Source organism: Meleagris gallopavo, chromosome 2, assembly GCF_000146605.3.
Source record: "Meleagris gallopavo isolate NT-WF06-2002-E0010 breed Aviagen turkey brand Nicholas breeding stock chromosome 2, Turkey_5.1, whole genome shotgun sequence".
NCBI lineage: Eukaryota > Metazoa > Chordata > Aves > Galliformes > Phasianidae > Meleagris > Meleagris gallopavo.
In genome coordinates this window covers 54,438,916-54,452,581 of record NC_015012.2, presented here as the reverse complement: position 1 = coordinate 54,452,581, position 13,666 = coordinate 54,438,916, and the positions used below count along the sequence as shown (strand labels likewise).

General features: G+C 36.6%; 1 protein-coding gene across 7 annotated transcripts in view; it reads right to left on the bottom strand.

Moving 5' to 3' along the window:
• Positions 1 to 13,666, bottom strand: part of AHI1 (Abelson helper integration site 1) — a 93,127-nt gene that overhangs the window by 47,835 nt on the left and 31,626 nt on the right. For all 7 annotated transcript variants that reach the window (XR_002112177.2, XR_004158916.1, XR_002112178.2 and 4 more), the window contains 3 exons: positions 13,264 to 13,394; positions 11,582 to 11,722; positions 7,544 to 7,746 (listed from right to left, as the gene is read on the bottom strand). Coding sequence is in view for 4 of the 7 variants with exons in the window: in XM_010707320.3 (XP_010705622.1) it covers positions 7,544 to 7,746; positions 11,582 to 11,722; positions 13,264 to 13,394 (475 nt within the window). In the remaining 3 variants the exon portion in view is untranslated. The remainder of the gene's footprint in view (positions 1 to 7,543; positions 7,747 to 11,581; positions 11,723 to 13,263; positions 13,395 to 13,666) is intronic.

Sequence of the window (13,666 nt, the reverse complement as noted above, 5' to 3'; positions counted from 1 at the left end):
TGAAATTCATGCTGAGGGAAAACGTTGCTAAATACATTTACAACAACGAGCAAAGTTGGCTAAGATGACCAACCATCAATCTACTTATTTTTCACAACAGGCTTTGCTTGCTTCATGCAAAAACCACAGTTTTATCAAAGACACAGTTTGCTACTATCCTGAATTGAGTAAAACTAAGAGTTATAACATTTGTGTAGTTTTGGTAGCAATAAAAGAATACCTAGATAATTTTTGCCAAGTTTAAACAAAGCTGATTTGCATTGTTCTTTTTTTGTGTTTGGGGAGATCTATGCAAATTATGCAAATAAGCACTTTCAGTAGAACTAGTTTTCACATTAAAAGTGAATTCTGAGAGACAGAAAAACAGAATACTGCAAAACTTCACATGCTGTCAAGGACCTAAGGACCTTTTTTTTTTCTTCATAAGAATGCAATTTTATGATCTTTACAATCAATACAAAGTAAGATTTCCATATATACATGCTTACTTGCAAGTCAAATCAAGTTGGCCAGCTCTATACCACCTCTTACTCTTTCAGTTCTGTTCAGTATGGACAAAGCCATTGTCTGTAGCAGATGTATCTGAACTCACAGCAATTATATATATTCCATTGCTCAGTAACGCCACAGAGTTCCTGCATTTCAATGACAAGCTTACCGCAAAACCTTTCTTCCTTTTTAAGATTTTGTTGCTGTTGTTAAGAATTAAAAGTATTAAGCGTCTTTCTTTTAGCCACAGGGAAAACCAAATTCTTTTTGTTCAAGGTAAAAAACAGTTAATTGTAGGCTATGCTATGCAGCTTCACTCAGTCCTACTCACAGAGTATGATCTTTCCTGGTTTGGAGAAAACTGGTATTTCTTCAGCATACAAACATGCATGGAAATATGCATGATAGCAGAACTGGCCAATGGCATCAGCATAAGAAGTAAAAAACTAGATCTTAGCACTGTAAAACCCTGTAGGCTATACATAAACCTGTGGACTCCATCAAGGTTGGTTTTGATTCTTGCTATCAAAAATATGATGGGATAAAAAAAAAAATCCATGACTTTTCTTTACTATTTAAAGAAAACAAACAACCTTTTCATGGAAATGAAAATAGATGTAACTTGCATTTCATTCAAAATGGACCCAAAGATTGTCTTATGATTTTATTTCTCCTCTTTCTAAAGAAAACAGACACCAGAAACTCTCTGATTCACAGCTGCTTAAATATGTATAGAAACCAATTCCTCTCCATTTGATGGGAAACGCCATTAGGACATAATCCTAAACACAGCATGTAGTTTCAGGTAACCATGTAAATACTCAGACATTTGTAAGCTCCTTCCCAGCGTTAATTCACCTTTACCAAAGCATTTGCTTAGACTCTAGGTGTTTCCTACCACATATAAGGTAGAACTTCTGGTTTCTTTGCTTTTCCAGAGATGTTCAAAAGGTGGGTTTTTTTTTTTTTTCTGGTGAAAACTTCATTATCATCCCTATTATTCTAGACCACAAAAAAGTGAATTTCTAGAAACCAGTTTGCATTTCATTACGTTGCTTCTAAAATGAAGCACTTAAACAAAAATTGTAATCCAATTTATGTTGACTAGTATTCATTTGCTGACTCCAGAGATTAACTGTAATGCACATTTAGAGGAAGAAAAAACAAAAACAAAAAAAAACCAACCCTGACAATTTCCTCATAATAAAGCAGCACTTTTGAATGTAAATCTATAGTTAATCTCTTTTTGTTTGAATAAGAAATGAATTGCTTACTCCAGTTAACAGAAAAATAAAAGCAATTTGCAAAACCTTATTAAAAATCCATTGAGGTTTAATCCTGCATATCACAGAGTCAGCATAGAATGGTCTGGGTTGGAAGGGACTTCAAGGATCAAGTTCCAATCTCCTTGCCACAGGCAGGGCTGTCAGCCACTAGATCAAGTACTAGATCAGATTGCCCAGGGCCCCATCCAACTAGGCCTTAAACATCTCCAAGAAAGGGGCATCCACCCCCCTCTTGATTTACAGTATTTCAGTATTTGAGCCACAAACTGTGTTCCTCCCTTACCCAACATGTTGAAGGAAAGTGAATTGAATCATTGTACACTTATGGTCTTTTCTTGCATAAAATGTCCTTGCTAACAAAAGCTGCTTTCTCCACGCTTTGGTGATAATAAGGCAGTTTGCACAAGCAGATATAATCTGTTCTCTTTTACCAATATGAGTGAGCCAAGTCTTTTTCTGCTCTATATATGATTTGAATAAACATAACATTGCTCAGATATCCCTGTCTTCTTTGTTCAGCAGGGAGAAAACAAACTGTGAGTGACATTTCTTTAACATTAGACAAACATTAATGGCAAGAAAACTAATTTTAATAAATAAAATTAAGGGATCAATCAGCAAAATCCATGCACATTAAAATGCTTATCATCATCTTAATTCATCCTCAGATAAAATAGTTACATTGGCTATAGACTTATGCCAGAAAATGACTGCAATACATTTCTCATGCCTGACACACTTTCTATATAAAGTGAAAGCCATGGAATGAAAAATAGTACATACCAGAAGTATCAGATATCAAAATACAATCATATAGCTTAATCATCAAAGTTCAATATATTAAATGTAATCTGAGGTAGAATACTTCTGGATGTTCTCCCAGTACCTACTCTCTCGATGAATTCTGGTGTAGTAATATAATCAAAGAAGCAAAAAACCCACCAAACAGTTGTTGGTAGTTCTGTGTATAGGAAAGAATTCCACATATTGCACTGAAAAATTTGAGTAATAGAATTTTGGCAATGACTTCTATAACATTTTCATAGTATTTTTACACAGAAATATGCCGTGAAGATGGCTGGAAAAGCCACGCATCCTCCTTAATTTAGAATTATTCACATACTAAGAGATGAGGCAGCCAACATATAACTGATTCCAGGATTAGTACTACAGAGTATATACAGATGCTGTCATTAAGATTTTTTTTCCTCTTTCAAGTTATTGCATGGAGTTTTTGAACCCTCCAAAAAAAATGTAAAAAGAAAATTCACAGCTAGGATACTTTACCTCTACAAGAAGCACTTTCTCTCCATATTTACATATCATATATTACCCTTGTTATGAAAAGATATAAAGACATATTTTGATTGATAGCTGGAAGTGAAATTTTAAGTATATAAATAGAAACACTGAAAGAAAAACATTTAAGTGATCTTCCTATGTCTGAGGATGGGTTAAGTGTTTTTCTATCAAAAAATTCTGAGAACATAAATTTACCTCAGCATTAATATCACAAAGCAGAAATAAGTAATACAAGTGCTGCTCCAAAATCAATGCCACCTATTCTATTGTACTGGCCCATGACATCAGAGGTGGACGTTGGTGGTAGGACAGCAGAGATTGAACCTTCCCACCAATATTCTGTTACATGTTGTTGCTATGTGACAGATGGCAGCAGAGGGGCAGCCTGACAAAATGTTATCTGGCATGAAAGTGCATATGAAGCAAACGTGTTACTGAGTTCCTCCATGCAGAAAAAATTGCACCCATCAACATTCTCTGATGCTGAATTTTTATGGAGATCAAACAGTGGGTGTGAGCACATTGAGGTGCTGGGTGGTGAGTTTGATGAAAGCAAATTGTGGAATGGAAAACAAGAACTCAAATAAGTCTATACATTAACAGAAACCTTGGCAAAAAAAACAGCTCTAACAAATGCAATAAAATCCAGGCAGGAAGGAGACAAATGAAAACCACAGGAAACCATACTTCATATGTTGTGCTACTCATAGAACAACTTGGTTTTACCTGGTTGTTTACACTGGTTACATAATCTGAGCGTGCCTTTGCACTGGAGGCTTAAGACACTGCCACCTTTGCTGTGGTAAGTAAGCTATATGGTCTCGAAATGGAACAGTCACTGTATTATTTTATCCAAGTTGTGCAGACTGAACTCCTTTAACAAAACATTAAGTGGAAGACTGATTACTAAAAACTATAAAGCCATCTACTACAATGGCTTAAGCAAACCTTTAACAAATTTCCAAAGAAAAGGAAGGCATTTCTCCTATACTATGCCTGCAAGTCAAGGCAGAAGCATCATGTGAGATTCACTGAAAAATCATGTAAAATGATTCCATGCATAGCAGAATCCAGCAGTCTTTCAACCTACGTGCATGACTACTTTCCAAGAAAGTAAAACTAAAAGTGCATCTACATTAGTATCTTTAACTTGAAGAAGTAGTGCACTCTTTGAGTAAATCCCAGAGCCATTCTCACTTATTGTGCGCGCTTTGCACTGCAGAGCGGTTCTAGTCTACAAGAACTGGATTTCTCTTGCTTACTACCCTTCTCTTCTCTTTACAACCCTTTCTTCTGTTGATGTTCCCTGTGCTAAGGCTTTTCTTTCCAGTACTGCTCTTCTTTAACTGTTTGTTTCTAGTGGTAACATACTTCTTCAATCACCCAGAGCAGTGCTACCTACCCAAGGAAACAACATTGTTCAACAGTCTATGCTGAACATTCAAAACTCCTCTGTCAGCACAAGAATCTTATGCCAGTAGTATTGGCAAACTAAACATAAGAAGACCGTGATGAATGCTGGATAAAGTTCAAAAGATGAAGGCTGTTTTTGGAAGACTTAGGAAGACAGCTAGGTGTTTTTGGCAGCACATCTGTGTCATGGCTACAGAGGTCCTGCTCTGCTATGAAATTCCTCTTCTTATAACTTAAAAAAATCCCTGTGAGGGAACATCATCATTCACAGACTTCTGTGCTGCATGCTCATAGCTACATCCTTTACCAACAGCTCCTGACAACAATACCAATGATTTCAACCAAGGCAGGCATGCTGCACTTTTACATATCTCCACAGAGTAGAAGGGATGAGGTGAGCATTCAGAACTTCAGGCAGAACCACAGCACTGGTCTTCTTTTTTTTACCATGAGGGCTGTTAATGACTTCATCAGTGCTGCAGGGACTAATGATATGGTAACAGCAGCACATAAGACAAATTAGGATTGTATTCACAGTTCCAAGAACACACACACAAGTACATGTTGGGTATGGTTTTTACTTATCTGAGGTATAAAGCTTTAAAAAAGCCTGTGGTTGTTTGGCATGATGATCATCTTTCATCACCATTCCTGGAATGATTAGTCTGGAGAAGAGGGGGCTCAGAAAAGGCCTTATTGCCCTCTAAAACAGCATGATGCCAAGGCAGGAGTTGGCTTCTACTGGATACAAGATTTAAAAGTCAGGAAAGATTTGCAGTATTACTGCTATTGCTGATAAATCACAAAGGTAAATAATCAGTTCTTCCACTCCTTCTATCTAATGGAAAACCTAGGCAATCATTATGTTGAAAGAATAAAGTGCTCCAAGTATCCAGGTTCTACTTTTGCACAAGTGGAGCTTCCTTCCTCAGCACCCTAGCAGATATTCAGATTCCTAATAAGGCTGACAGGTACTGCAGCTGCATACAATAAATGTTCCTGTCTCTCACTGGAAAGGATGTCCCTACTGGTTCTCCTGATAGACTGCTGAAAATATGAGCATCACAAGTCCTTCTGATGAAAAGAAATTTATACCCAAGACCTCAGTTGTTCATAAACCTCTGCAAGGAAGGTCTCCAAGTTTTAATAAACAACATTGCTCTGGAACAGACATCAGACTGGATGTGGACTTTTTCAAATGCCATCCTGCGCTGTTTAGAAACCCATACAGTGAAAGGGCTCAGATGATCTTCCCAAAATCTCCCTAATATATGGTCCACGAGCAGAGGGCTTGGAGGATGCTGTCCAAGACTTTGATCACAATTCTGCTAACAGTGGACTTGTCTATCCTGAACTGGTCTGTCATTTATAAATGGGAGGTTAGGATTACGAAACGATAGCAGCTGAAAATCATTCTCTTAAACACACAGTAAGTTTACATCATTTCATCTAACTACAGGAAACATGTAGAGCAAAATTCTTGACAGAAGATCACAATGTACTTTACAAAAACCAAAACTAAAAGCTCACAACCATCATTCTATAGTCTAACTGTCACATGACTCTACTAAAACAGATTTGTCTCCCAGAGCCCAGAATACGTGGATCAAACTGCGGCAACAACAACAACAAAAAAAAAAACTACCAAGAAAATTTGAAAATTTATTATCTCCATCTTCTTCCTCAGATGAAGACATGCAGAAGAGCAAAAATCTTATCTCCTTGAAAGTCTTTCCAAAGAATTTTCCCCAAATGCAAGGTTAGATGCTCGATTATCTTCATGCTATGTCTCTCATTGTCTCATAATAAACTTCAAGGCACTAGGGCTCACTTGTAGAGGAAGAACAACAAAATAAGCAAAAACTAAACAAGACTTGCTTACTTATGTGTGGCCAGATGTACAGATAGCAGTCGCATTCTACCACTAGCCATGCTCTATTATGGCATTTTAGAACAAGGTCCACTGGGAGATTACAGTCCAGAAATCACAGGGCTGAGATAGCTTTCCTTTAGATAGTTTCAAAGCACAAGCATAATGGGGATGTATAGGCCAGAGAACCAGACTAGATATAATCCTAATGAAAACCTCTAAAATTTGATGAGAATAGCTACAAGGTCCTCAGTAACAAGTACTTTAATCTAATAACCAGTATGTTCCTGCTTCACTATTATTAATGCAGACAAAGCCTAAGGCTATGTAAAAATCAACATGCACTCAAAAGTACTTAAAATGAAAAATAATACATGGAAATCCAAGTGCAGTTCATGTAATTGTGAATATTAATTATAATTGCACAGTTTTGAAATATTCTGCATTCTTTTCAAAAGTGAGGTAATCTCAAGTTGGTGAATTTTGCTTACTTGAACTTATTATCAATTACAAAAGCTTTTAATTACCAATTCAGATACTGAGAAACAAGCAAGGCAGTCAAAAATACTAAAAGAAAACATCTCTCCTTCCTCTTTATCTGCCTAAACTTCATTTGAAACATCTCTTCTTCCCTTTTTGTAGTCTCTAGCTGCCTTGTTTTAATGCTGTATTACACTTAGTACCTCTGGTAAAGCAATGGATAGTGCAGGAGATGGATTAGTGACTAGCAGTATTTCTTGGTCTGTTACTGTTTCTTACTCTTTTCAATAGCTTTGGTGTGGGTCCTCTACAGGCCAAAGTCCCCTCAGGAGTTGTACCTGCTCCAGCAGGGATTTCTCATGGGTTGCAGTTCTTTCAGGGATGTACATACTCCTATCTTTTCTTCTGTGTACTCACACACCTTCTCTTGTGCTTCCCTTTGTGCCTTTTCCATTATCTCATCCTGTAGCTCTATTTGTGCATGGCTCTGTGTTTCTTCCTCAAATCCTTTCTTCTCTATTTCCAAATATGCCTCCTCATTTGCTTCCCTTCGCACCTTCTCGGAGGTGCAGCAACATTACAGAAATATGTATTCATTTCTGAAGAGATCTCAAGACTATACACATATGTTTTGCTACATAAAATAAGAATGTGAACTTTGAGAAAACTGCATACTGCTGCAAAATAGAAAAAAATTACTTACCATTACAGAATCAAGTTTTTGTTTCAGCTTTTGCATTCGCATTGATGTTCTTGCAACACTGGCAAACTGATCTGATGGAGACATCACTGAACTTTTTTGCATAGGAATTTCAGAAAAACTGCTAATAATTTGCGGGCCTCTTGGTGCAGCTGTGTTAAGTGACGAGCTGAGATCCTTTACAAGTTCAGCTTCTTGCTGTGCAACTGTGAAAACAACCAACATTAATGTGTCAGGTCAGACTTACATTGTCAAGAGAAAAAAAAATGTTCAGTGACCTCTATCATTTTGCCAGTCACATCTTCAGTCAAACATCATCAGAATTTGTACTAATAGTGCTAAGGAGAAAACCTCAAAAAGACATGAAACTTTCCCCATATGCTTCCTGATCACCATGTCTCCCTCCTGTTATCTTTGTTCGGTAACCTTTCATTCTGCACTCATATTATGGTATTGCTGATAAACAGTAGCATTCTCCACAAAGAAACATTGACGATGGGAAAATACTTTCAAAAGCAAGGAAATATATAGCTTGCAATAAATTCAAATAAGCTTGTTATACCTGTTCTGAAATTTTCTTTGTTAGACACGTGTATAAGTACAGGAGTTCTTCTTAGGAAGCAGCTGACTCATCTAGAACAGGATACTTTCGATGGAAGCTGTGCGCACTCTCATTTAAACAAATAATTTGAGTTCTGTAATTTTCTCAAGTGAATAAATGTTAACAGAATTTTACATGCAACTTCTGTTCAAGATATTTATAAAACTTCTGGTGTGTGTAAAACACACTGTTGGAGTCTGAAAAAAACTGTGTCAATGACTAAAATTAATATTACTGTATGATTAACTCTTTCAACACTGCAGCAGTAAGACTGTCTTCTGAAAGCAGTGTGTGCTTTCAGCCAGAAAAGGAACAAAAATTTAGTAACAGACAATGTAGAAAAAACCACAACCTATGCAAAATCTTACTGCCACCAGTGACTTAAAGTCAGATGATACAAATAACTACCAGTGTGATATCAGTGTGATCTCTAAATATACATGCACACACATTATTAGCTTTTTAAAGATTCGCTGCCTACTGAACAGTACTAAATTTGTTTTAAAGGAATCCTTCAACTGACAAATTTTCCATTGCTCTCTAGAATGCATGTACCTTACTAGGTTGAAGATTAGCACTAAATATTAACTGCAAAGTCATTCCACTTTACTTTCCTGTAAAAGTCAAGTGGTTCAATAGACAAATAACTTGAACTGTGAGATTTGATATGAGTAATCTCATTAGTGCATGCTATTTAAAAAGCGAAGTTATAACATCAGGATTAGCTTTATAAACCTACATTCATGGCAAATGTAAATTAAACAAAAAATCTGTCGGAGAAAAGCAAAATTTAATGCTTAATTCTAATTCACATTATCTACTATCAAAATCTAATAATATGTCCTTAATTGAAATGCTAAAGCTAGCCACAAAACACAAAACCAGAGAAAAGTGCAAAGACAGTCTGGATTTTGTTCTGTGGACCACAAACTCACAGCTAGCATTTCTGATCATCTTCTCTTTAACAAGTAGATAATGTGAAAAATAAATATTATCTGCCACATATTCATATCAGAAGCTTAACGTTAATTAAAAAATCTATATGATCAATTACCTTCTACGCTACTAAGAATTATTTAGTAACAAAGCCAATATGAAATACTGAGATTTTTTAAGCTGTTCACTAATTCTCAGGCCAATGTTATTTTCTGGCTTCATAATCAACCTTGATATTGACAAGGGGATTTTAATACAAAACCTGCTGTGAAAATAATGCCTCCTATTCTATTATGTTGGCCCAAGATGTCAGAGGCGGATGTTGGTGGTATGGCAGTAGAGGCTGAACCTTCCCACTAACATCCTGTTACATTTTGTTGCCATGTAACAGACAGGGAGAGGCAGTCTGACAAAATGGCATCTGACATGGAAGTGTATATGAAATGAAGTGTGGAATGGAATTCCTCTGTATAGAAAAAATAGATGTTGACATCATCAACAATGGCATCCTGACTTGCATCAGAAATAGCATAGCAAGCAGGAGCACAGAGGCGATCATCCTCCTGTACTCACCTTTGGTGAGGCTGCACCTCAAATACTGTATTCAGTTTTCTGCCCCTCACTAAAGGAAAGACATCAAGGCCCTGGAGTGCATCCAGAGAAGGACAATTGTGCTGGTGAGAGATCTGGAGCACAAATCTTATGAGTGGCTCAGGAAACCAGGATTGTTTAGTCTGGAGAGGATGAGACTCAGGGATGACATTAATGATTTTACAACTACCTGAAAGGAGGTTCTGGTGAAGTGCTGGCCAACTCTTCACAATAATTAGCAATAGAACTAGAGGAAATGGCCTCAAGTTGCACTGGGGAGGTTCAGGTTGGATATTCAGAATCATAAAATCGCCAAGGTTGGAAAAAGAGTTCCAAGATGATGTAGTCCAACTTTCACCTACCTTTCCTAACATCCAACCTGAATCTCCCCTGGCACAACTTGAAGCCATTATCTCTAGACCTATTGCTATTAAGAAAAATTTCTTCTCCAACAGAGGGGTCAGGTGCTGCAACAAGTTGCTCAGGGAGATGCTTAAGTCACCATCCCAAAAGGTGTTCAAAGAAATGCTTAAATGTGGAATTAAGTGACATGGTTTAGTCCGGAAATATTGGTGGTAGGTGGATGGCTGGAATATGAGATCTACTTAGAGGTCTTTTCAAACCTTAGTGATTCTATGACACTTGCTGAATGTTTACAGAGACCAAAGAGCAGATGTGAACACAGTGAGGTAGTAAGTGGTGCATGCCACATTCCAGATGGCCAGACACAGTTGTTATACCATGAAATGAAGAATGTCTAGATCAGCTCATCTGTGTGAATCGGCGCATTTCAACCAGGGAACTGCATATAGAACTGAAGATCAACTTCAATGCATTGGAAAGAATGATGGTGATGTTTGAATATTACAAAGCTTATGCCATGTGGGCCCCACACATGATCAAACAGGAAAAGAAAGATTTCCCTATGCAAGTCTGTCAGGAGCTATTGAACTAATACTAGGTGGAAGGTGACAGTTTCCTGGATTGCATCATTACCAGTCAAGAGACACGGTGTCACAAGTCTAAGCAGGAGTCAAAATGGTCATCCACGGAATAGTGACGTGAATTCCATATTGAAGTAAAAGTTCAAGACACAGCCCTCAGCAGAAAAAGTAATGTTTATTGTCCTGTGGGATAGTAAAGGGGTAATCCTTTTCCTGTACCCAAACCATGAACTCTGACAGCTATGCTGCGATACTGACTAAACTGAATGTTCAAACTGAAGACAACTTTTCTCTTGCAACACGACAGCACTATACCCACGTGAAGAGCAAATTGCCAACCTTGGCAACTGTGGACTGTCTTACCACACTCATTGTATAGTCTGAATTTGGAGAATTCTGACTTCCATATGTTTGGATTGATGAAAGATGGATTGCATGAGCAACATTTTCCAAGCAACAATGCAGTCACAGCACTTGTGAACCAGTGGGTCACTTCCACTGGTGCAGATTTTCACAAGCACAGAATGCTGGTGCTTGTTCATCAATAATGAAAATACATTGCTAATGCTGGTGACTAAGTTGAAAAATAAGTGTTTTGTAGCTGAGAATTTGCTCTATCAAATAGTGTTATTGTGCTCTTCATACCTGTTGCAGTTTCCATGGAAATAAACAGGAGGCATTACTTTCAGAGTGATCACTGTATTTGCACAATGCTGCCTAAATGCCAAGAAGCGCTGAGAGAATCACACAATAACACATCTATCGTTGAACTTGAATTAGACACCAGAAGTCTTTCTATTTCCTGTTCCGACTTAAGTCCAGTCATGTTTTGGTATCTCTCAGGATAAGGATATTTACAATCAATTGACCATTTCTTTTTTTCTTCAAAAGAAGTACAAACATTAGGCAGATAACTACTAAAATAAAGAAAAATTACATGTATATGCATAAAAAGAGTTCATACTGTACCTTTATAATCATAAATATATACAAGTATTGGTTGGTTTTGACCAAAGGCACAAAATGACACCATATGCTCGTGTGGATGAAAGGCAACGTCACGAAGTGGAGATGTGAAGGAAAGTTCAGAAAATATTGCCACCTGATCTCCTACAGAAGAGAAACAAAGTTATTGGTATCATGGAAATGTATCTGGTACAGCTGACTAACTGCAGTATTTTGCAGAGTGCCAAAACACTTAAAGACTTTGTTTACCTTTTTGAAGTAGGTAATGATTCTAAAGCTGTAAGCTAAATCATTCCAACACTACTAAAATAGAGTCAAACATTCAGCTGAACAATGATATATTACTGTAGGATAGAAAAAAGTCAAGTACTTAGAGAGTATACTACTTCTTGATTTGGTTAGGGCTTATATTTTTTAAATGTACTGACCACCACTTTAAATAAACGTTCTTCATATAATTTCTTTATTGAAAAATATTACGTGACACAAAACAAAACAAAAAGTACTGCAAGCTTTTGAGTTATTCAAGAAGTCAGAAAGGTTAGCAGTGTTGCAACAGCTACAGGAAACCCCAGAGGAGGCATCAGGTTAGCTGAATTGTGCTGTTCCGGTAAGCAAGTTCTGGAAAGGTGGTGTTACACAGCATGTGCTTGTGCTTTTATTTCATCAGTGATACCTATCTTAGTTGTAGATATCAATTAGATAATACTGACCATGGGAGTGAAAATTGACCAAAACGTTATTAAAAAATGAAATAAAATTTGCACTTCAGATGATCACATTGTGTGTGAATATATACATAGTACATTAAGTAAGAAAGAATGAAAGCTGAGTGAAAATATATTAACACAGTCTCTTTCTCTCAGATTGTATTTATCTACTTATATTATGTTTTGAGACAAATCATGTAGGGGCATGGATGTGAGCTGATCTAGTTGGAAACATGGAAAAAAAATTCAAAACGAAACTGTTGGCTAGCTGCCAGTTTTAAATGACTTACTATTTTTCCTTTTAAAAAATTCTTTACATCATAATCAAGGACAAGTTTTTGTCAAGAAAACTAGAGAGTGCTTGTTACCTTCTGCTGGGTTTTTTTGCTGTTACCTCATACAATCAAGATTACAAAGTCATTATCTTTTCTCATCTAGATATATTCCAGAAATATTTTGGTAATAAAGTTATTTTAAAATTATTAAGTCTGAGGAATAATTTATGAAGAACCATTATACTCCAAACACCTAACACACTCAGAATCTCAGATCAGCCCTGGGAAAAGAGAAACATTTTGTACAACAAAAGCCTAATCCCCAAATTAAAAAAGGAAAAGCACAACAACCACCCAAATCCAAATCAAATCAAAACAATCAGTAAAGAAACTAATTTGACTTAAAACATTTTTGCGTATTTCAAGATGCTTATCTGCACACATGAACATGAACACACTTCAGCTCAGTTTAAGGTGCTCCACTCCTGAATACCACAAATTCTATCTCTACCTATTTGTTTCCTCTAAAGAATTAGATATCAGAAATTAATGACAGCTACTTAAAAGATGGAGCTAAGGCTCCAAGATTTAAGAACGTCTTACTGATGGTTTCACCTCATATCAAAAGTGTTGCAGTAAAGCTTAGAGAAGCCTTTCCTCTCAATCTTGACAAATTCAGTTAAAATCATAAGACAATTACCTGTCTCTGGATTCCATACATATGCTTTTCCATCTTCGCTTCCAGAAAAAAGAAACGTACCGCATGGTGTTAAAGTGCTGTGAATCTTCTCTCTGTAATTTGTAGCTCCTATATATTTCTTTGTAGCCAAGCTGAAAATAAAGAATAGTTTGTAAATGTAGAAAATACTTCCATTTTAGACAACTTCATGTCTCAGTCCTTTCATGTATCTCAGAAAAATAAACAGTGATTCCCAAACAAATGTGCAAGCACCCACTTTTTGCTGAGTGCAAGTCTTACCCTTCGTTTTCCCTACTTTTTTAATGACCTTGAAATGACACAAAAGTTTCTCTTTGTCTTTCATTAAAAAGAAGTATATACTTAGATATAGAGAATAGATACAGATATAGGTATTTGAATTTTC